The sequence below is a fragment of the Microcaecilia unicolor genome, chromosome 3, assembly GCF_901765095.1.
Source record: "Microcaecilia unicolor chromosome 3, aMicUni1.1, whole genome shotgun sequence".
In the NCBI taxonomy this organism is placed as follows: Eukaryota; Metazoa; Chordata; class Amphibia; order Gymnophiona; family Siphonopidae; genus Microcaecilia; species Microcaecilia unicolor.
In genome coordinates this window covers 510,331,863-510,356,923 of record NC_044033.1, presented here as the reverse complement: position 1 = coordinate 510,356,923, position 25,061 = coordinate 510,331,863, and the positions used below count along the sequence as shown (strand labels likewise).

Sequence of the window (25,061 nt, the reverse complement as noted above, 5' to 3'; positions counted from 1 at the left end):
GTAATCTGTATTTTATCATTCCCACCTTAGTAATTCCCTTATCTCTTATTTGTCCTGTTTGTCCTAATTAGATTGTAAACTCTGATCAACAGGGACTGTCTCTTCATATTCAAGTGTACAGCGCTGCGTATGTCTAGTAGCGCTCTAGAAATGATAAGTAGTAATAGTGGTCTTTGGGATTCCGGAATCGTGCAACTCTTGGGATTCTAGAATCTTGCTATTCTTTGTCCTTATCCCTTATTTGTCCTATCTGCCTTGATTAGATTGTAAGCTCTGTTGAGAAGGGACCGTCACTTTATGTCCTGTGTACAGCGCTGCATACATCTAGTAACGCTATAGAAACGATAAGTAGTAGTAGTAATCAGTGGCGTTCCTAGGGTGGCTGACACCCGGGGCGGATCGCCGATGCGCCCCTCCCCAGGTGCAGTGTGACCCCCCCTCCCCGGCGAAAGAACCCCCCCCGGGTGCACGCCGCTGGGGGGGGGGGGTGCCGCGCGCCTGTCGGCTCTTCGTTTCCATGCTCCCTCTGCCCTGGAACAGGAAGTAACCTGTTCCGGGGCAGAAGGAGCATGGAAACGAAGAGCCAACAGGCGCGCGGCACCCCCCCCCCCCAGCGGCGTGCACCCAGGGCGGACCGCCCCCACCGCCCCCACCGCCCCCCCCCCCTTGGTACGCCACTGGTAGTAGTTTTTGGGATTCCAGAATCTTGCTACTGTTTGGGATTCTAGAATCTTGCTACTGTTTGGGATTCTGCACGGAATCTTGCTACTTCTTGTCCTTATCCCTTATTTGTCCTGTTTATCTTCCTTGATTAAGATTGTAAGCTCTCTCCAGCAGGGAATGTGTCTTCATGTTCAAGTATACAGCACTTCGTACATCTTGTAGCGCTATAGAAATGATAAGTAGTAATAGTGGTCTTTGGGATTCCGGAATCTTGCAACTCTTGGGATTCTGCACAGAATCTTGCTGTTCTTTGAGATTCCGGAATCTTGCTACTCTTTGGGATTCTAGAATCTTGCTATTCTTTGTCCTTATCCCTTATTTGTCCTATCTGCCTTGATTAAGATTGTAAGCTCTCTCCAGCAGGGACTGTCTCTTCATGTTCAAATGTACAGCGCTGCGTACGTCTTGTAGCGCTATAGAAATGATTAGTAGCAGCAGTAGTTTTGGGCACACCAGGTCGGGAGTGAATTTCATGCATACACTAGGTTATGCTGGATATGGTCTCAGTATCTGGCATTTACTGTTCGTGCGTTATGCTTCCTTTTCTATGAGATGCAAAATGTACAGGCAACACTGTCATGGTGGCTTGTAATCAGGCTAGCGGCACCCAAAACATTTGGAAGAATTTCTGTATCTTTCAACTGCATTTCCTCTAGTGCAGATTAATTACTTGGTAGTAACAGGTCTTTCCCCTTTACCAATAATATGTTTGATTTTTCTTGCCTTGAGTTTTTTAATGGTGGGAATGGGAACGTAAAAATGTATCAGAACAATGTACTAGAGACATGTAGCTAAATTTGGCGTCTTATCCTGAAGAAAAGGTTTTATAAACAGGTTTTTACTCCAAACGATTATATACGAAGTTAAGAATTGCTTTGGTATATTTTATTCTTTCATCTTTAAAGGAGAAAGCTCCCTCACTGCACATTTCGTCAATCAGATGCCTTTATACATCTGGTGAGTTCTTCAACAATTACACAATTATCATCACTTTTACACATTTCAGAATGATTCATTCATGCTGTTTGGAAGAACAAAGCACTCTATTCATAACATTTAAAAATGTTTTCATTATTATTTTTAGCTACACAACACTTCTAATGCACCAATGTACGTTTTAAAATCATTTGGAAATGCACTTAACTGACAAAAATTATTTGGAAGAGAAATACACTTAACTCACAAAATTTAAATATGTTTTTTTAATGTATCCTGGCCGATAATGGAAAAAAGAAGGGCGTCCCTGACGAGCACTTGGCCGACTTTACTTGGTCCATTTTTTCTTGCGACCAAGCCTCAAAAAGGTGCCCAAACTGACCAGATGACCACCGGAGGGAATCAGGGATGACCTCCCGTTACTCCCCCAGTGGTCACTAACCCCCTCCCACCCTAAAAAAAAAACTTTAAAAATATTTTTTCAGCCTCTATGCCAGCCTCAAATGTCATACCCAGCTCCATGACAGCAGTATGCAGGTCCCTGGAGCAGTTTTAGTGGGTGCAGTGCACTTCAGGCAGGTGGACTAAGGCCCATCCCCCCCACCTATTACACTTGTGGTGGTAAATGTGAGCCCTTCAAAACCCACCAGAAACCCACTGTACCCACATGAAGGTACCCCCCTTCACCCCTTAGGGCTATGGTAGTGTTGTACAGATGTGGGTAGTGGGTTTTGAGGGACTCAGCACCAAAGGTAAGGGAGCTATGCACCTGGGAGCAATTTGTGAAGTCCACTGCAGTGCCCCCCTAGGGTGCTCGGTTGGTGTCCTGGCATGTCAGGGGGACCAGTGCACTACAAATGCTGGCTCCTCCCACAACCAAAGGGCTTGGATTTAGTCGTTTCTGAGATGGGCGTCCTCGGTTTCCATTATCGCTGAAAACCAGGGACGACCATCTCTAAGGACGACCTAAATGTTGAGATTTGGGCGTCCCCGACCTTATTATCGAAACGAAAGATGGATGCCCACCTTGTTTTGTTAATGTGGGTGTCCCCGCCCCTTCACGGGACGTCCTGCGAGGACGCCCTCAGGAAAACTTGGGCGCCCCGTTCGATTATGCCCCTCATGGTGTTTTAGCAACCAAGATTTCAACATCTTTCTTTAGTTCACCATAATATAACAGATTAGTTTGACCCTTGAGGCAGCCTTTTGTGCCGAAACACGGCCGTGTCGGATCGTTTTTACACCTTTTACAATAAAGACTTTTACACTTTTGAAGTCCTTTCTGAGTCCACCTCACTATTTTTGTTTTGCCAACGAGTTCAGCAGCAGAGCCCAGCAGCTCCAGCCATAGCCAATAGGAAGAGAGAAGCAGCAAAACGCATTAACTCCTGAAATGGAAATGCAAACCCAGCTCTGATTGGCCACTGAGCTTTCTCTTTTGAATGACTACCACTGAATATATTCAACTGCTAATCAGTTTCAGCTTATCTATCCCAAATCTGAGGAAAATTAATTTGTAAGGCCCTTGAAAATGTCATTTTTTTGATAGCTGATCCACTTTTGTGGAATCGGCTGCCCATATGTATTAGGACAACCAGAAAAAAACCCATAGTGTAGATTTAAACATACAGGGCTGGATTCTATATACTTCACGTATATTTTCTCTAGCAACACTCTGTAAGCCCTATTACTATGTAAGCCGCATTGAGCCTGCTTTGAGTGGGAAAGCGCGGGGTAAAAATGTAATAAATAAATACAGTGAAACCTCGGTTTTCGTTGACTTCAGATTTCGTCGTTATTGGTTTGTTTCGCGAAATTTTTGTCTCAGTTTTTGTCGGTCGCCTTGGATTTTGTTAGCGTGTCGTTCTTCTGGGGCATTCTTCTGGGGCGTTGTTTCCGGTTGTGGGATCACACTGCTGCTTCCAGTTGAGTGCCTATACAAAATCGCCAACTGTTTGTTTGATGAAAAAAATTTCGTTGTTAAGCCCACACTGCTGCTTCTGGTTCAGTGCCTGTACAAAATCGCCAACTGTTTGTTGCCTCGGTTTTCGTCAATAATGTTCGGACGAATTATCGACGAAAACCGAGGTTTCACTGTAAATAATAAATAATATATACGGCGCCTGAAGAATTTGCTTGGAAAAAAACATTCCACCTAGGCACACTCTCTAAAACGCATCTATATTTCATAGAACAGGCTTAAATTTCCATGTGGTATATAGAATACGCCAAGTGCCTTTCCACGTGACCAAATTTAGTCACAGCCATTTACACCATGTTTTACTTGGTGTAAATCCCGACGCTTAAATTAGGCACAGATTAAGGGCTGTGTTTACTAAGGCGCGCTGTAGACATGTTAGAGTTTTTAATGTGCATTAAGGGTTGACATGCATTAAACTCTAATGCGCCCATAGGAATGTATAGTTTATTTATTTATTTAGATTTTGCTCACACCTTTTCCAGTAGTAGCTCAAGGTGAGTTACATTCAGGTACAGTGGCATTAGCCTTTAATGCACCTTAACTTTAAGGACGTGTTAAAAATGCTAAAGGAACTTCAAAGAATGGATACAGAGGACATAGGGACAGAAGGAACATGCAAGGAGAAGACCCAGAGAGAGGTATCTAGCTACACTAACTTAAAAAAGCACTAGAAAAGGTGCAGAGAAGGGTGATGAAAATGATAAAGGGGATGGGACGACTTCCCTATGAGGAGAGGCTAAAGCGGCTAGGGCTCTTCAGCTTGGCGAAAAGGCGGCTGAGGGGAGATATGATAGAGGTCTATAAAATAATGAGTGGAGTTGAACGGGTAGATCTGTTTACGCTTTCCAAAAATACTAGGACTAGGGGGCATGCGATGAAGCTACAATGTAGTAAATTTAAAACGAATCAGAGAAAATGTTTCTTCACTCAACATGTACTTAAACTCTGGAATTCGTTGCCAGAGAATGTGGTAAAGGCGGTTAGCTTAGCGGAGTTTAAAAAAGGTTTGGACGGCTTCCTAAAGGAAAAGTCCATAGACCGTTATTAAATGGACTTGGGGAAAATCCACTATTTCTGGGATAAGCAGTATAAAATGTTTTGTACATTTTTGGGATCTTGCCAGGTATTTGTGACCTGGATTGGCCACTGTTGGAAACAGGATGCTGGTCTCAATGGACCTTTGGTCTTTCCCAGTATGGCAATACTTATGTACTTATGTAGCATCTGCCTATTTCTTCCTCTGTAATCACTGTACAATATAGGAATCACAGTGGCAGGTATCAAACAGTCACCGACTGCATCAGAGTCCAAGATATGAGCTCTGGACTCAGACCAAAATAATTGGTCAGCTCCACAAAGCGTTGAGGCTCAGACTGCTTTTCATCCTCAAGCCCCTGATCGCCTACCTTGGTTTTTGACTACCAATGACAGCAAAAAGACAAAGATTTTTTTGTGAACGTGTTACTCGGAAATATATTTGCCTTGTGTAAAGAAGGGTCAATTTAGTTTCGAAGTGCTCCGATACTCTTAATTAGATAAAAGCTTGGCAGTTTTCAAAACAGTCGATTTACATGGAGTAATGGCTTTTGAAAATTGCTTTCAGCCAGTTATCAAAAATTCCAAAGTCTGCTTACAGCAATAAAATTAGAAACTGCAAATACATATTCCAGCCAATTATGCAATTTTCTCAGCACATCGTGAACTGTTCTCTGTTATTGGTATAAAAATACTAACCTTTTTCTGCTGTTTCTGAAGTGAAGATTTAAGAAAGTATCTTGTCTTTACTATAATCAAAAGACACTGCAGAATATATTCTTTGATTTTCTTCTGGACTACTATGGCTCAACAAAACCCAGCAGTAAGAAATACCGTGAAATTTGAATATAACGAAATATTCTGAAAAGTGGCCAGGATTGCAGTCGGGGTTGGGAGCTAGTGGAGGTCCTGCTTGGGGAGAACCTACCTAAGGTGGTGTGGCCTGTGGGAGAGGCGTTGTTTCAGGTGGGGAGGGAATCAAATGGTGGGCACATGCCCACATATGGGAGAGGCCTGAAGGGGGCCTGCTTTGAAGGGGGGATACAATGGGGGCTACCATCGGGAGGGGCCTCATGTGTGAGCCAGATTTGGGGGGGGGTTGCTATCAGGGGGTGCTTGCTGTCAGGAGACTGTCAGGGGGTGAGCCTGGGGGAGCTGGAGGTTGCCACAGAGAGGATTATACAATACTGTCATTTCCGTGCCCAACTGCTGAAAAAAGGCGGCAGTTATACCAGGTTTCAGCAAGCGTTAAATGCTGGTGCCAAAAGTGTGAATTCCAAACTGATTCATTCAGAAAAGGGCACTCGATGCAGAGCATGGAACTTTCCGGTGCCTACCTTTGGGCGCTATTTACTGAATCCGGCCTGTATGAGCACAGTTGCATAAGAGCTCTTGGACTTTGGATGACACCCTATGGTTACATTTGATACAGGTGTTCAGCATATATTAGCAGCCCAAATAATAGGTTGCAATGATGGCTTGACCTTTTATTTATGAGGGTTCCTCCTTTTATTTAAAATATTTTGTGGAATGCGTTGTCAGCCTGCACCTCTCCGTGCTGTGTGCTCCCGATACAACACCTCTCCATGCTGTCCGCTCTCCACGCAACACCTCTCTGTGCTGTCTGCTCTCGACTTAACACCTCTCCGTGCTGTCCGCCTTCACCCACACAATTGGGGCTAATCCACCTCATAAGAGGAACTGCTTCTGCTCACTTGCAAAAAGTAATTATTCACAGTACTATATTTATTCTGCAGAGTACTTTATTCCACAGCGGTACCAGCGGGAAAACAGTATGACCACTGTACTACAGCTGCTGGTCTCTGTGCACCTGGCTTCCCTTCTCAAACACACAACAACCAACAACAGTTCAGAACAGTTCAGTCTTAGAATTCGCTAACAACTTGGGATAAACCTGTGGATCAGTCTATTCCTCCTCTCCTTTCTTCTACTGCCTAGGAGTAGGAGGCATTTTCACCACCCTCGCTTGTCAGCCACCAGCACTCTGACAACCTCCCACAAAATGTTCAGACTGACCTTCTTCAGGTACTTAATCCCGCTAGTTCCATGAAGTCAGATCTCCACTAGGCATTGTCACTTAGCGGCCCCAAACCTCTGGCTTCTCTCTCTGCAGTCTCACCCCTTTCCACCTTCCTTTGTCCAGAGCAAAAGAACTCTATCTGCTCCTCCCCACTCTCCTTCATGACATTTTCACTTTCCTCCCCTAGTTCAATCTCCTCCCACTCCATGGAGTCTTCCCCCACCCTCTCTCCCAGGTGCTGCTCCTCCCCCTGATTATCCTCCATCTCCCAATCACGGAGATACAGACCTGCTGGGAGTTGTGGTACTGTTTCTCTTGTTCCCTCCTCCCTTGCAAGTGTTGCTGGGCTCTGTAGTTCTCTTCCCTTCTCATCAGTCCCCTACTCCCTTTTCCCCTCTGAGGGTGCTTCTCCTTTCCTCGCTTACTGTCACTATCAGCTCTTCTCTGCCTTCCTTCTACCTCCTCCTTACAGCGTCCAGCATTTTTACAGGACTGATTGTTGGTTGGCTTTCAGCTCATTTTCAAAAGTGATCGCTGGCCATCTTCCGACACGAATCGGGAGATGGCCGGCGATCTCCTCAACCCAGCAAAATCGGTATAATCCAAAGCCGATTTTGGCCGGGTTCAACTGCTTTCTGCCACGGAGCCGGCGAAACATCAAGGGGGAGTGTTGGTAGGGTAGTGAAGGCGGGACGGGGGCGTGCTCATGAGATGGCCGGCTTCGCCTGATAATGGAAAAAAAAAAGCCAGGCTTGACAAGCTTTTGGCCGGCTTTACTTGGTCCCTTTTTTTTCATGACCAAGCTTCAAAAAGGGACCCCAACAGACCAAATGACCACCGGAGGGAATCGGGGATGACCTCCCCTTACTCCCCCAGTGGTCACCAACCCTCTCCCACCCAAAAAAAAAAAAAAATTAAAAAACATTTTTTTGCCAGCCTCTATGCCAGCCTGAAATGTCATACCCAGCTCCATGACAGCAGTATGCAGGTCCCTGGAGCAGTTTTTAGTGGGTGCAGTGCACTTCAGGCAGGTGGACCCAGGCCCATCCCCCCCTACCTGTTACACTTGTGGTGGTAAATGGGAGCCCTCTGAAACCCACTGTACCCACATCCACGTGCCCCCCTTCACTCCTTAGGGCTATGGTAATGGTGTAGAGTTGTGGGGAGTGGGTTTGGGAGAGGGGGTTGGGGGGCTAAACAACCAAGGGAAGGGAGCTATGCACCTGGGAGCTATTTTTGTTTTTTTTTTTAATTTTTAGAAGTGCCCCCTAGGATGCCTGGTTGGTTGCCTGGCATGTGAGGGGGGCCAGTGCACTATAAATGCTGGCTCCTCCCACGACCAAATGCCTTGGATTTGGCCGGGTTTGAGATCGCCGGCATTATTTTCCATTATGGCCGAAAACTGAGGCCGGCCATCTCAACCCCGGCGAACTCTGACATTTGGCCAGGCCCAACCGTATTAGCGAAGAACAAGATGGCCGGCCATCTTTTTCAAAAATACGGTTGGCTCCGCCCACTTGCGGCGCCGGAGATGGCCGGCCAGCTATTTGGCCTGCGCCGTTCGATTATGCCCCTCTTTGTTATTTAATCCTATTAAATGCTGACAAAACCGTCACCTGCTGGTTTTCAAAAACATCGGTCACCCTTTCCTCCCCCATTCAGCTTTTTGAGAGATTAATCAACCCAGTGCCGAGCTTCTGTTATCTTGGTATAATCTTCGATTCTTCCCTTTCCTTCCAGCCTCAAATTTCACATTTGTCTAGGGTCAGTTTTTTTGTTTTTCGCCAACTGCCATCTCTTCGACCATAATCAGTTGCATTCACTTATCCTCTCATTATTAATTTTTTTTTGTTACATTTGTACCCTGCGCTTTCCCACTCGTGGCAGGCTCAATGCGGCTTACATGGGGCAATGGAGGGTTAAGTGACTTGCCCAGAGTCACAAGGAGCTGCCTGTGCCTGAAGTGGGAATTGAACTCAGTTCCTCGGTTCCCCAGGACCAAAGTCCACCACTCTAACCACTAGGCCACTCAATGTGGCTGCGCAGGCTTCTGTTTCTGTGAGTCTGACGTCCTGCACGTACGTGCAGGACGTCAGACTCACAGAAACAGAAGCCTTCGCGGCCGTGTGGCTGATCTGCAAGGGCAGGATTCTACATGGAATGTTGCTAGTGGAATAGCAACATTAACATTCCATGTAGAATCTCAAATAGTAGCAACATTGTTTGTTTGTTACATTTGTACCCTGCACTTTCCCACTCATGGCAGGCTCAATGCGGCTTACATGGGGCAATGGAGGGTTAAGTAACTTGTCCAGAGTCACAAGGAGCTGCCTGTGCCTGAAGTGGGAATCGAACTCAGTTATTCAGTTCCCCAGGACCAAAGTCCACCACCCTAACCATTAGGCCACTCCTCCACTGTTGCTACTATTAGAGATTCTACATGGTATTCCACTAGAAGTCGGCAAGTCGGCCCTTGCAGATCACCAATGTGGCCACGCAGGCTTCTGCTTCTGTGAGTCTGACGTCCTGCAGGACGTCAGACTCACAGAAACAGAAGCCTGCGCAGCCTTCTACATGGAATGTTGCTAGTGGAATAGCAACATTCCATGTAGAATGTCCAATAGTAGTAGGGTTACCATATGGCTCCAGAAAAAGGAGGACGGATTGAGCCAGCCGGGTTTTACTTCCATTGCTTTCAATGGAAAAGCAATGGAAGTAAAACCCGGCTGGCTCAATTACTTCCATTGAAAGCAATTGCTTTCCATTGAAAGCAATTGAAGTAAAACCCGGCTGGCTCAATCCGTCCTCCTTTTTCTGGAGCCATATGGTAACCCTAAATAGTAGCAACATTCCATGTAGAATCTCCAATAGTATCTATTTTATTTTTGTTACATTTGTACCCTGCGCTTTCCCACTCATGGCAGGCTCAATGCGGCTTACATGGGGCAATGGAGGGTTAAGTGACTTGCCCAGAGTCACAAGGAGCTGCCTGTGCCTGAAGTGGGAATCCAACTCAGTTCCTCAGTTCCCCAGGATCAAAGTCCACCACCCTAGCCACTAGGCCACTCCTCATGACTTGATTATTGCAATATCATTGATGCTGGTGTACCTCAAATGTCTTTAATGAAACTACAAACCCTTCAAAACACAGCCATAAGACTACTTAACATAGTAAGTAGTCTTATGGCTGTGTTTTGAAGGGTTTGTAGTTCTACTCACTACTCACTACTTTGCTCATACAACTCCTTTACTGAAAAAATAGCACTGGCCACCAGGTCAACAATGCATTATTTATAAAGTGGCTGTCCTTCCATTCAAAGCCTTTCTTATTGTCCCCTACTCATCAGCCAGGGTTCTCCAGTCGATCAACGATCATCGCCTGAATCTCCCAAGTCCTAAATTTGCTCAACTTGATCTACGAGACATAGCACCTTCTTTTTCTTGTCACCACGCATGTGGACCACTCTTCCCCTTCTTCTTCGCAGTATCCTCTTTTTTTCATAGTTTCAAACCCGAACTGAAGATGTTGCTATTCAAACAGGCCTTCGGAGATGCAGACTGACAGGAGCCACTAGCAAAATTCCTCCCCCCACCCCCACTAATACTAGTCCTTTACCTTCTCTTCCCTCCCTCACCTTTTTTCTTCCTCATTTCTTTTATCCCTGTTTTCACTTTTCTTTCTTCTTTTCTCTGATAGTTTTATCTTTCCTGTTATTGATGGAGTTCCTTTCCTTTTCTTAATTGGTAGTATACAAACCGCTCTACTTTGCCTAGCGGTAAGCAAAAACCAAGTTACAGCAGTACAGGACCTTGTTGATGTTGATAGTAGAGTACTAAGGGCAGGGCGGTGTGGGTGGTCTGCCCCAGGTGCAGGCCTCAAGGGGGTGCACAGAGCAGTCGCACAGCTGTCAGCTCTGCCGATCTCCTGCCCCCTCTGATGTTACTTCCTGTTCCGGGGCAGGGGACCGGCAGAGCTGACAGCCACGCAACTGCTCTGTGCACCCCCTTGCTAGGACGAAGGGTGGTTGGGTTGATGCGCTTCGGGGGGGGGGGGCAGTCTGACATTTTTCAGGGGGTGATGTACCTCACCCCTACCCCCTCTGATGTTACTTCCTGTTCCGGGGCAGGGGACGGGCAGAGCTGACAGCCACGTGACTGCTCCATTTATCTCCTTGCAAGGAAGAAGGGTAGTGGGGGTGATGTGCTTCGGGGAGGAGTGTGACACATATTGGGGGGTGATGCACCGCAAGGGGTTTTGATGCACCCGGGGAGGTGATGCTCTGGGGGGCGTAGTGGTGACCTGCCCCAGGTGGCAACCAAGCTAGGCACGCCATTGGACATTGAGTAACTGCAAAGTCAAGGATGTGCTAGTTCTCTTAGCTTGGAAGAGCTGGCTGCTGCCGACGTTGTGAAGTGCCAGAATAGAAATTGTGTTTTTGGATAGTTCAACCAAACCCCTTCCCATTTCATTTGTTTAGTACATAACATAAGCACCGCCATACTGGGAAAAGACCAAGGGTCCATCAAGCCCAGCATCCTGTCTCCGACAGCGGCCAATCCAGGCTTCAAGAACCCGGCAACCCCCCCCCCCCCCAAAAAAAAAACAAACAAAAAAAAAACAAAAACAAATTTATAATGTTCAATGGACTTTCCCCTCAGGAATCTGTCCAAACCCCCCTTAAACTCCGTAAGGCCAGCTGTTGTCACTACATTCTCCGGCAACGAGTTCCAGAGTCCAACTACACGTTGAGTAAAGAAAAACTTTCTCCTATTTGTTTTAAATCTACCATATTCTAGCTTCATCTTGTGTCCCCTGGTTTTGTTGTTGATTGAAAGTGTAAACAAATGCTTCACCTCTGTCCACTCATTATCTTGTAGACTTCTATCATATCACCCCTCAGCCGCCTTTTCTCCAAGCTGAAGAGCCCTAACCTTCTCAACCTTTCCTTATAGGGAAGTCATTCCATTCCCTTTATCATTTTTGTCGCCCTTCTCTGCACCTTTTCTAATTCCTTTATATCTTTTTTGAGATGCGGCGACTAGAATTGGGACACAATACTTGAGGTGCGGTTGCACCATGGACCAATACAAAGGCATTATAACGTCCTCGTGTTTATTTTCCATCCCTTTCCTAATAATACTCAATATTCTGTGCGCTTTCTTAGCCGCCGCAGCACACTGAGCAGAAGTTTTAAACGTCTTATCCACGATAACTCCCAGATCCCTTTCTAGGTCATAGTAACATAGTAGATGACGGCAGAAAAAGACCTGCACGGTCCATCCAGTCTGCCCGAGAAGATAAATTCATATGTGCTACTTTTTTATTTGTACTGTCCTCTTCAGTGCACAGACTGTATAAGTCTGGCCAGCCCTATCCCCGCCTCCCAACCACCAGCTCTGGCACAGACCGTATAAGTCTGCCCAGCACTATCCCTGCCACCCACCACCGGCTCTGGCACAGACCGTATAAGTCTGCCCAGCACTATCCCCGCCGCCCAACCACCAGCCCCGGCACAGACCGTATAAGTCTGCCCAGCACTCCTAACTCCATAACTCCTAACGCGGAACCTTGCATGACATACTTGTAATTTGGGTTCCTCTTACCCACATGCATCACTTTGCACTTGTCAACATTGAGCTTCATCTGCCACTTGCATGCCCAATCCCCCAGTCTCGCGAGGTCCTCCTGCAATCTTTCACACTCCTCCTGCGACTTGACGACCCTGAATAATTTTGTGTCATCTGCGAATTTAATTACCTCACTAGTTACTCCCATCTCTAGGTCATTTATAAATATGTTAAAAAGCAGCGGTCCCAACACAGACTCCTGCGGGACCCCACTAACCACCCTTCTCCACTGAGAATACTGACCATTCAACCCTACTCTTTGCTTCCTATCTTTCAACCAACTCTTAATCCATAGTAATACCCTACCTCCGATCCCATGACTCTCCAGTTTCCTCAGGAGTCTTTCATGAGGCACTTTGTCAAACACCTTTTGAAAATCCAGATACACAATATCCACCGGCTTCCCATTGTCCACATGTTTGTTCACCCCCTCAAAACAATGCAGTAGATTATTATTGTTTGTTATTAAAAGAAATCAGTTGATTTCTTGCATTCAAACATTTTCTTGCCATTTGTCTGTGCAGGTTGAAGATGTCAAAACACACGTTACCTTCCAACAGAACATCCCAGCGAGCATTTTCCAATTCGGATTATACTTGGGAATATGAATATTATGAATATGGACCGGTTTCCTTTGAAGGACTGAAAGCTCATAAATGTAAGTTTTTGGGTTTCAACCAGTGGTGTAGCCACAGGTGGGCCTGGGTGGGCTAGGGCCCACCCACTTAGGGCTCAGGCCCACCCAACAGTAGCACACGTTTAGCGGTAGCTGGTGGGGATCCCAAGCTCCGCCAGCTGAAATCCCCCTGATAGTAATTAAAACGCTTCTCTCCACAATAATTGCACCTGTGCATGCTCAGTTTTCAGCGCATGCCTACTGCAGACTGTCAAGGTGGAAAGAAGCGTTTTCCCGCCAGCTCAGATATTTTTCTGGTGGGGGTTGGGAAGAACACTTGGTGCCCACCGATTTCTTGCCTAGGCCCACCCAAAATCTGTTGTCTGGCTACGCCCCTGGTTTTCAACATGTTTGTAAGCCCATCAGCATGCTGGAATATTAGTGTGTTCATTTTTCAATGCAGTCTTGCTTGTTAATTCATGGGGCGCTGTTACCATGCAGATATCCAAATGTCTTTGGATAATATGCATTTTTCGTAGAGTTTTTGTTACTACTGAATAGTATATATATATAATAGAGAAACTGATATTTTTGGAATCACTGCATAAAACTTTGGGGGCTGAAACTTCAGGCCTGGCTAGTGGTTACATTATAACTTAACAACTCATTTGTTTACAATATTAGGGGTCCCTTTACTAAGGTGTGCTGAAAAATGGCCTGCGCTGGTGTAGACGCATGTATGATTTATTTATTTACTAGCCGTTAAGTCCGTTAAAATGGGCGAGTTTTTTTTGTTTTCCTATGGCCTCCCCTCCCTCCTCTCTCCCCTGCCCTCCCCCCATGTCCAGCTACCCTCCTCTTTCCCTTGGCCTCCCCCCGTCCACCAATCCTGCTCTCTCCCCTGCCCTCCCCCATGTCCTTCTCCAGAAAACGCGGTAGCGGCACTCGATTTCCGCGTCCGGGGCCACGCCTCTTGGGGTTAAACGTCACCACCGCCACGGCCCCTCCCCTCAGGGCTCCGCCAATCAGAGGCGAGGGAGGCAGGACGCCGGCCAGCTGTGGAAGTATGAATGGAAGGGTCACGTAGGTTGGCGAAGCTCTCGCAGTTGTGTTGCGCGCAGCATAGTAATTCTTATCCCATCGTACTTGACTTGATTGTGGTCCCGGCCTTGTCTGTTCTATAGGTGTTACTGTGTGACAGGGGGGCGGGAGCGGCGGCAACGTCGGGGAGGGGGGCCTTCAATCGTTCCTCCTTCCCCTTCTGATTTCCACGCCCCCTCCAATTCCCATGCCCCGTCCTTCTCTCCACGTACATTCGTACTGTTTTGTGTACTCTCCGCCCCTCGTCCCGCCTCTGACTCCTCCTCCTTTCTGGTTCTGGAGCTGGTGGAGGCGGGGCGTTCGGGCTCTACTGCGCATTTGTGGGTGAGTCGGTCACGTCTCATTTATATAGATTGATTTGTTACATTTGTACCCCACATTTTCCCACCTATTTGCAGGCTCAATGTGGCTTACATAGTACTGTCAAAGGCGTTTGCCAATTCGGTTGATAACAAATACAAGGTTATATTCTGGTCAATGAGGTAGGTATGAGTCAAGCGTCATGAGGGTCGAAGGGAATGAGGATTGTAGTTGTCCAGTACGATCATTGGATTAGATGCATGCAGGTCCATTTTTCAGCGCACCTGCAAAAAAGGCCAAAAATGGACGTGCGGCAAAATAGACGTCAAACTCATAGAAACAGAACGAAGTCTTGCGCCAGAAGAAGAGGACCTCGGCTGGCGGAGTTGGGGTCCCCCGCCAGCAAAGGACGGTGACGGCGGGAGAGGGTTGGTGGCGGGAGGGGAGTCGAGAGGGTCGGCGGGGGGGGGGGGGGGCTAAAATGTGCCCCCTCACCTCGGGCTCTGGACCCCCCCCCCTCCCGTCAAAGTCTGGCTATGCCCCTGCATGACTCAGTAGCTCTACCTGTGAAGAAGTGATTTTAGAAACGCCCCCACTTACACATACATACCCTGGGGTTTTGGACATGCCTGAAAAGTGCGCGTTTCCTACTTTACAACACCAATACACGTATAGTTGAAAAAAATGTGTTTATCGGTATTTACACCTGCTCAGAGTCTTGAATGTCAGCTAACAACTCACTGGCACTTGGGCTTTGGAGGAATATTTGAGGGAGCAACTGTGCTGTTTACAACCAGCTCAGAAAGCTAAACCTTTGAGTTTTGGAGCTCATTTCCTTCATTGGCTCCTTCAGTTCTTCAGTTTTTTGCAGTCTAGCACTTACAGGTGGCAGGTGTGGCCCTTACATACGTGGGCTGCAAAATCAATTGCCTGTACATGTTAAAAGTCAGAATTTATAAGTGCATAGCTCTGAGTGATGATATTCTTTTGTTAAATATATTCCTTTGTAAAATGGCTATTTTCACTCTAAACACCACTAACTACATTTGCTGTTGCATAGACTTATAAGTTCTTTAACAAATGCATTTCCTTCCAAAAGTCTGTTGTAAAACACTTTGCAAACTGAGGAAGGGATCCTCAGGAGATTAGCCTAGAATGGGTGGCAGAGCCGGTGGGTGGGAGGCGGGGCTAGTACTGGGCAGACTTATACGGTCTGTGCCAGAACCGGTGGTGGGAGGCGGGGCTGGTGGTTGGGAGGCGGGGATAGTACCGGGCGGACTTATACTGACTGTGCCCTGAAAATGACAGATACAAATCAAGGTAAGGTATACACAAAAAGTAGCACATATGAGTTTATCTTGTTGGGCAGACTGGATGGACCGTGCAGGTCTTTTTCTGCCGTAATCTACTATGTTACTATGTTACTTTGTAAACTGTGAATGTCCAGTTTTGAATGCCCCTTTCTCTACCTAGACAACTTATTAATTAGGTTTCACGTATTAATTAATGCTCCATGGGAAGGTTAAGTTGAAACTAACAAGCTACAACTCTCCAGAAATTAAGTAGGCTCTGTATTGACAAGTTGGTGGTGACCATGTATCATTCACCAAGGCCAAAGCCATCTAGCCATCTGGATTTTGGGCGACAGGCTCACTGGTTTTGGTCACTGCTTAGGGGCCCCTTTTACTAAGCTGCATAGGTGCCTATGCGCGCCCGACGCACGCCAAATTGGAGTTACCGCCCGGTTACTGCTTGGCCTTTGCAGTAATTTCAATACTGGCTACGCCAATGGCGTAGCAAGGACGGCTGCCACCCGGGGCGGTTCACCGCTGCGCACCCCCCTAGGTGCAGCATGACACCCCCCCTCGGCGCATCAGCCCCCCCCCCTCGGTGCATCACCCAAGCCCCCCCTCGGTTCATCAACCCACCCCCTCAGCGCATCAACCCCCCCGAGTGTATTCTTGCCTGCCGTGTGCATGCCGCTGGGGGGTGTCGGCTCCGCTGGTTCCCTGCTCCCTCTGCCCCGGAACAGGAAGTAACCTGTTCCTGGGCAGAGGGAGCAGGGAACCAGCGGAGCCGACACCCCCCAGCAGCGTGCACCCGGGGCGGACCGCCCCCACCACCCCGCCCTTGCTAGGCCACTGGGCTATGCGCATCTGCAAAATATTTTTTATTTTCTGGCGCGCGTAGCGGACACGCGCCGCTCATTACTGCCCAAATTTTTTACCACTAGGTCTATGGCTGACGGTAAGGTCTCCGACCCAAAATGAACACGCAGCAATTTTGATTTTGCCGCACGTCCGTTTTCGGGAAAAAAAGAGGCCCTTTTTACAGGTGCGCTGAAAAATGATTCTGCGCGCGCCCAAAACCTGTGCCTACACTACTGCAAGCCATGTTTTAGTGCGCCTTTGTAAAAGGACCCCTAGATTTGTTAGGGACCTTTAAAATCAAGCATAGTACTGAAAGATTGGAGGGTGGCCAATGTAGCGCCAATTTTTTAAAAGGGTTCCAGGGGTGATCCGGGAAACTATAGACCGGTGAGCCTGACATTGGTGCCGGGCAAAATGGTAGAGACTATTATAAAGAAAAAAATTACAGAGCATATTCAAAAGCATAGATTAATGAGACAAATCCAACATGGATTTAGTGAAGGGAAATCTTGCCTCACCAATCTACTACATTTCTTTGAAGGGGTGAACAAATATGTGGATAAATGTGAGCTGGTTTATATTATGCATCTGGATTTTTAAAAGGCATATGACAAAGTATCTCATGAAAGACTCCAGAGGAAACTGGAGAGTCATTGTATAGGAGGTAGTGTCCTATTGTGGATTAAAAAAAAACTGCTTAAAAGAAAACAGAAGAGTAGGGTTAAATGGTCAGTATTCTCAATGCAGAAGGGTTGATAGTGAGGTTCCTCAGGGGGTCTGTGCTGGGACCACTGCTTTTTAACATATTTATACATGATCTAGAGATGGGAGTAACTAGTGAGGTATTTAATCTGCTGATGACATAAAGACTAAACTAGATCCTGCAGTGCCTGCTAGATTCTATCTGTTAATGCTGTGGTACAAAGTTTTTAAAACTAAGTGGAAAAGACTAAGGAGATTATTTATTTATTTATTTATTTTTTATTTATTTATGTTGATTTATATACCGTGTCTTATTGCAACTGCAAAACAGAACGGTTTACATATATATAAAAAAAATTAGTGTCTACAAATAAACAAACATAGGAATTCCATTCATGACAGGAAAGCACAGCAACCAGGATATAAACTACATAATAAATCAATACAAATTAAAAATCTAATATACAGTTAAGCTACCCCATTTTTCTTTTTCTTTTTGACCTTATCTCATTATGCTAAGTTCTGTTCTACGTAGCTTATAAAGAGAAAGGTTTTCAAAAGTTTTCGGTAATGGAGATAAGATTTCTCTAATCTAATCTCCTTTGGAAGGCTATTCCAAAGGGAGGGTGACAAATTGAAAAAAGCCGATCTCCGTGTAGATTCCCACCTAGCCTTAGCAAGAGGGGGAATAACTAACCTGTTATCTGTTAGGGATCTAAGAGTTCGCATAGCGGTGTAGGGAATTGTTAAATTCGACAAGTAGCTAGGATTTAATGTGTAAAAGGCTTTGTGTGTCAGGACAAGAGCCTTAAACTTTATTCTTGCTTCGACCGGGAGCCAGTGCAGATGATGCAATAAAGGTGTTACTCTATCATCCCTCCGGGCCCTGCAGATCATACGTGCTGCTGTATTTTGAATTCTTTGTAATCGCTTTAAGTTTGCTTGAGTAATCCCAGCATATACAATGTTACAGTAGTCTAAACGTGAAGTAATATATGCAGATGTCAGTGTTTTGAGAGAGTCCTTACTTATTGAATTTCTGACTGACCGAAGCCGCCTCAGATGAAAAAAAGATTAGTTGATAAAGTTTGCTTTTTTATATTTTTATCCTGCTTATCACTAACCTACAATTCCTCCTTTAAACCCCAGTCTTTAAGTTCCCAAAGCACAAAGCAAAATAGCGTTCACTTACCAGAGAAATGTCCTCTTCTCTCGGAACTTCTCAGAAAAGCAAATCTAAAAACCCTTTAAATAGCTGCTCAGGAACATCGGGGTGTGCATTAATAGCCCGATAGCCTCGAGAAGGAAAAAATAATGCAGCATGCACAGGTGAACACAAGTTTCATTATTCATTTATCACAGAAGTCACAGTAAGTCAAGAGGTGGTAAAACGCAGTATTTCACCGCAGCTTAGTAACCATCCCCTTGGTGTACTGAGAAAGTTTTAGGAAACAAAAACTGTTACTGCTATTTGATAATGTATAACAAAAAACATTCCGATTCCTTGTTATTTTTGTTAATTAGAATCCAGACACGCGACATTCACTATATTATCTTGTGCTTTTTAAGGGCCGAAATAGACAATGTGGAATCATTCTGAATTACAGTCTTGTATTTCTGTTTTGACTCTTACCCTGAAACATTCTCTAATTAGCAGGATCAGGGGCTCAGCAGCAACACTGTCTCTTTATGCAGAATTATCTTCTTTTATCTTTTTGTCTCTCAAGAAAATTAAAAAGTAAAGCAAAACCAGAGGTGTGAGCAGCTGATCCAGATGAGAAGAAAGCAAGATGTACCAATTATCTTAAAACCCTAGTCGTTGGATGTCAAGAAAGGATTTCAAGATAATTGGTGTACCTTGCCTTTTTTTTTTTTTTTAGGTCTCAAGAAAACAAACACTTAACAGCAGGGGCGTAGCCAGACACCCAATTTTGGGTGGGCCTGGGCCCAAGATGGGTGGGCAGATGAACCCCACCCCATCCCATAGGTGATTTGGTCTCTCCTCTCACCTGCAGGGCCGCCAAGAGGGGGGGACAGGGGGGGACAAAATTCCCGGGGCCCGGACCTCCAAGGGGGCCCAGCGCCGCAGTCCCACCCGCCACCGGGCCCCTTCCACCCGAACCCCCGCCAGCAGAAGTGCTGTCTTCTGTTCTGTCTCCGGTGTGCGAGGCCCACACAGATGCGCTCCTCTCAGCTGATCTTCGCTGTATTCTGCAGGGCTTCTGTGCGTCTGACGTCCTGCATGTGCAGGACGTCAGATGCACAGCAGCCCTGCAGAGTACAGCGAAGATCAGCTGAGAGAAGCGCGTCTGTGTGGGCCGCGCACGCCGGAGTCAGAAGACAGCACTTCTTTTGGCAGGGGTTTGGGTGGAAGGGGCCCGGCCCGGTGGCGGAGGCGGGTGGGACTGTGGCGCCGGGCCCCCCTCAGGGGGGGGCGACGACAACCTGGGGGGTGGCAGTGGGGGCGGGGCCGGGGGCCCGGGAGCGGCCCTGTCCCGGGCCCGGCCCAGTCTCTTGGCGGCCCTGCTCACCATATGGTCTCTCAAATATCTCTCCTCTCCTGCACACTTTTTAAATTTCAGATTTTCAGTGAGGAGCAACTAATACACACTACTCATGTAGGCCCCACATCCTTCCTACTGATGCAGCTTCCTGTTTCTGCTTAGGCGGGAATACTTCAGAGTGTAGGCTGTGGGGCCGGTGCAAGCAGTATGTATCAGTCGCTGCTTCCTGCAGGCGAAGATCTGCTATTTATAAGGTATGCAGGAGGGACAGTTATTGGGAGTTTTCAGCTTGGGAGTCTCTGCCAGCCACATCATAGGTGTGCTGCTACTGGTGGGCCTGAGCTCAAAGTGGGTGGGCCTGGGCCCCATCCAAGCCCACCCTTGGCTACGCCACTGCTTAACAGGTGTATTATATAGAAATCCGGATGTAGAGGAATACACTTCAAAATATTTAGAACAAAGAATACACTTGAGGAGAAATTCTGGGGTCCTTTTACAAAGGCGTGCTGAAAAATGGACTGCGGTAGTGTAGGCGCGTGTTATGGACGCACAGAGATCCATTTTTCAGTGCACCTGGATGTGTGGCAAAATAAAAATTGGCATGTGCCCATTTTGGGTCTGAGACCTTACCGCCAGCCATTGACTTTCGCAGTAAGGCCTCTCACGTTAACCCTGTGGTAATCGCCTAAGCACGTCAACTCGGAGTTACCGCCCGATTTTTGTGGGACTACATGTGTCCGTGGCTCCTGGAGTTGCTGAGCTAGGCTCCATAGCCAGGATGACGTCACTAGCAGCTGATTCCCAGGCAGGGGGAGGAGTAGGGAAACACGCGGAGAGTGTTTCCTACTTCTCCCCCTGCCTGGGAATCAGCTGTCAGTGCGCCGCTCCCTGCCACTTTGGAGCAAGTGGCAGGGAGCAGCGCATCAAAAAGCTACTAGCGCGGCACCACAGAAACACCCCCCCCCCCCCCGGCGCATCACCCAATCCCCCCCCTTGGCACAAACACCCCTCCCCCCCAAGCACATCAAACACCCCCTCCCCCCACCCAAAGCACATCAACACCCCCCCTCCGGCACATCAAACCCCATTGCCACCCGCAGATGCCAGTGGTAACGCTGTCCGGCCGCCGCTGCTTCTCCTGTTGAGCAGCAGCGGCCTCTACAAAAAGAAAAGAAGATAAATGTTTTTAAACCCAGCCCAAATCATTCGCAAATGCCCGAGTCTTACAACCAGGGGCGTAGCCGGCCTTCCGTGGGAGAGGGGTCCAGAGCCCGGGGGGGAGGGTCACATTTTAGCCCTCCCCCCCGGTGCCGCCCCACCACCGCCGACATTGCCGCCCCCCCTCCCGCCGCGAACCCGCCGCCGCTGCAGCCTACCTTTACTTTTGCTGGCGGGAGATCCCACTCCCCGCCAGCCGACGTCTTCTCAGTCCTTCCTGCTCTTCAATTTGTTTGCTGACGTCCTGCACTGTTCTCTGAGTCTGACGTCCTGCACGTACAATTACGCGCAGGACGTCAGCAAACAAATTGAAGAGCAGGAAGGACTGAGAAGACGTCGGCTGGCGGGGAGTGGGATCCCCCGCCAGTAAAAGTAAAGGTAGGCGGCGGCGGGGGCGGGTTCGCTGGGAGGGGGGTCCTGGGGTGAATCTGCGGGGGCCCCGGTCCCCTCAGGCCCCACGTAGCTACGCCACTGCTTACAACGCAGTCTCTGCAGCCACTCCTCTTCTCGCCTCCACGTCACTGCCCCTGGAGTAAGACCTCGGAGGAGCACAGTGACGTGACAGGCGAGAGGAGGAGCGGCTGCAGAGACTGCGTTGTAAGACTCAGGCATTTGCGAATGATTTGGGCTGGGTTTAAAAACATTTCTCGCTTCTGTTCTTTTTGTACCAGCCGCTGCTGCTCAACGGGAGAAGCAGCGGCAGCCGGACAGCGTTACCACTAGCATCTGCGGGTGGCAATGGGGTTTGATGTGCCGGGGGGGGGGGGTGTTGATGTGCTTTAGGTGGGGGGTGGGGGGAGGGGGCGTTTGATGTGCTGGGGTGGGGGGGATTGCGTGATGCGCCGGGGGGGAAGGGAGGGTCACTGGACATGGGTAGCTGGAGGGGGGGAGGGGAGGGTCGCTGGACATCATGTATTGACTTTGTCGTAACCCACATTGAGCCTGCAAAAAGGTGGGAAAATGTGGGGTACAAATGCAATAAATAAAAAATAGCTGCAGGGGGGCAGGGGGAGAGGAGGGTCGTTGGACATGGATGGCTGGAGGTGGGGCAGGGGAGAGGGAGGTGGGGAGGGGGTCCTGAGACCAGAGAGATGGGGTGGAGAGGGGGGGCCCTGCAAGAGGGGGGGGGGGTGGGGGCTCACACTCACTCACTCACTCACTCATACACTCTCTCTGACACACTCCCTGTCTATCACACTCTATCTCTCTGACACACATACAGTCTCACACACACAGACACTCTGTCTCTCACACACACTCTCTCTCACACAAACACACACACACGCTGTCTCTGTCTCTTTCTCATTCTCTCTATGACACACACACTCTCTCTCTCAAACATGCACACTCCGAGGAAAACCTTGCTAGCGCCCGTTTCATTCGTGTCAGAAACGGGCCTTTTTTACTAGTAAAATATATTTTCTGGCGTGCGTAGCGGATGCACGTCAAAAATGAAATTACCACATGGGCCACACAGTAGCTGGGCGGTAACTGTGAATTGACGCACGTTGGGCATGCGTAGGCGCCTACGTGGCTTAGTAAAAGGGCCTCTCTATGAGAAGCCATATTGATTTAAGTAGTAAGAATAAAATGCACGCAAATGCAAGATTCTAATCGTTTATTTCTGTAAATGAACACGTATATGTGTAAATTACCATTTACATGGTTAGAGTATGTGTTTGAGTTTGGTTATGAGCAGGGGCGTAGCTACGGGGAGCCATGGGGGCCTGGGCCCCCGCAAATTATGTCCAGGACCATGGTTTGGCTGGCGGGGCTCCCCAAAACCCGCCAGCCGAAGCCTTCTTCAGCGCCGTCCCCGGCGCAGCCACGTTCCTGCCCTGCTCTTCTTGCTCCTCCTGTCCTGTGCACGCTGATGCTCTTTCTCAGTTTCACGTAAAGCAGCGTCAGCGCGCACAGGACAGGAGGAGCAAGAAGAGCAGGGCAGGAATGCGGCTGCGCCGGAGATGGCGCTGAAGAAGGCTTTGGCTGGCGGGGGTTGGGGAACCCCGCCAGCAAAGGTATATGCGAGGCAAGGAGGCGAGGGGGGTGCGAGAAGGCGTGAGGTGGTGGCGGGGGGGGGGGAGGTGAGGCGAAGCGAGGCGTGGCGGTGGGGCGGCACTCAGAATGTGCCCCCAACCTCGGGCTCTGGCCCCTCCCACCGTAAGGTCTGGCTATGCCCCTGGTTATGAGTGTGTTAGGATGTTCTTGTTAGGGGATGTATGTTGTTTATACTTTTTAGAATTGTGAACTGCCTTGACTGTGTGTCAAAATAAAAATTGGTGCACGTTCATTTTGGGCCTGAGACCTTACTGACACCCATTTACTTAGTCTCACACATTAACCGGGCAGTAATCGTCAGCACATTGGCACTGCCTTTTGCCGCCTGGTTAGCACTACGCAGTAGAAAATAAAGAATATTTTCTGCTGCACGTATCGGATACGCATAAAAAATGGAATTTATGCCCGGGGCACATGGTAGTCGGTGGTAGTTCCAAACTGACTGCACAGTAAAAGGACCCCTTAGTGAGTTATGCATGTAAATGCTAATTAGTGCTAATTAGTGCTCATTATTGCTTGTTAAGTGCTGTTAACGTTGATTGGCTTGTTAAGTAATGCACGTTGTTATGGAATATGCTTAGATTTAGGTAGGGAACGCTAGGCATGATATATAGAATCTGGCAGTCAATGTGTGAATATTGACACCTACTTCTGAGCAGGTGAAAATGTCCATGGCTTCATTTTGGCTGTGCTTTTTTCAATCTTTTCTGGGGAAGTTTTATAAAGACACCTGGCTGGCTGTGTGTCCAGGGCCGTGCCAAGGGTCTCTGGCGCCCCCCTGCAGACTACCAGTTGGCGCCAAACCCCCCCCCCCCCCCCCCCCCGCACCTGCCTGGCTCCAAGGCAGCGATTCCCCTCTCTCCCTGAGCCCTACCCTCCCACCCATCCATGCCCATCTGTCCCCTGCCCCCGCCATTCATCCCGATCAAGCAATTCCCCTCTCTCCCTTCCATAAACCCTGCCCTCCCATCTATGCTCATCTCTCCCCTGCCCTCCCGCTCCCATGTAGGAGCTGCCCGCCCTCTTCTCCCCCCCCCCCAAGATCCCTTTCCTTTTTTTTTTCTTTTAAATTTACCTTCCTCCGGCAGCGCAGCGTCAGTGAAGGAGGCGGCGCTCCCAGTCCCGACGTCTCTAGCCTTCCATTGGTTCGCTCAGTGTTCCGCCTTCTTCTGATGTCAAGGAAAGGGATCTTGGGGGGGAGAAGAGGGTGGGCAGTTCCTACATGGGAGCGGGAGGGGCAAGGTAAGCATGCAGCGGCGGCGCCCCCCAGAGGATGGCGCCCCCCTGCGGCGCTTACCCCGCTTACCGCATCGGCACGGCCCTGTGTGTGTCTTTATCAAACAGGCTTGAAATTGGTGTCTGCTTGACCTGCAAACCTCAGAAATCTGTTATAAGATTACCCAATTGGCAGAGATAGGTTGTGTTATTTGTACAGCAGGCATAGACAAGTTGTAAACCATAAGCTATGGAACGAGTCTGGGCATGCCTAGAAGGGGAAAGAGTTCAGGAAGGACCACCACAGGGTTCCAAGCTGGGAAAAAATTTCCCAGCCCGAAACTAGCCGTAAACCCGCCCGTAGTCAATCCCCATCTTCCGCGTTACCGAACCCCGCCCCTCGCGTCACTAACCCCGCCCCGTGTCACCTAACCCCGCCCCCACAACACTAACCCCACCTCCCACGCCACTAACCCCGCCTCCCACGTCACTAACCCCGCCTCCCACGTCATCCCTGACGTCAACCCCGCCCCTGAAAGGCTTCTATTGGACCAAATTGGACCAATAGAAGCCCCGGAAAAGCTTCTATTGGACCGAATTGGACCAATAGAAGCCCCGGAAAAAACCGCCAAACCCGCACAGCGGTGACGGGAAAACCGCCCAAAAAGCCGCATGCTGCGGCCGGCGAAATTTTCCCGCCGCCGCTGGCGAAAACCCGCCCAATTGGGTGGTAACACCGCCCACCTGGCAACCTTGACCACCAATAATGTAGAAAAAGCACTTCATGAGTGTCAGATATAAGCAGCCCCATGCTGCATGGTAACCACAGCTGAACATAGACACTTTTAGAAAA

The 25,061-nt window shown here is 48.4% G+C and overlaps 1 protein-coding gene across 1 annotated transcript in view; it reads left to right on the top strand.

Annotated features, from left to right (window-relative positions):
* Positions 1 to 12,875: 12,875 nt before the first annotated feature.
* MRAP2 (melanocortin 2 receptor accessory protein 2) overlaps positions 12,876 to 25,061 on the top strand; it is a 31,865-nt gene continuing 19,679 nt past the window's right edge. Inside the window, exon 1 of the mRNA XM_030195648.1 lies at positions 12,876 to 13,002. Within this exon, the coding sequence (XP_030051508.1) occupies positions 12,876 to 13,002 (127 nt within the window). The remainder of the gene's footprint in view (positions 13,003 to 25,061) is intronic.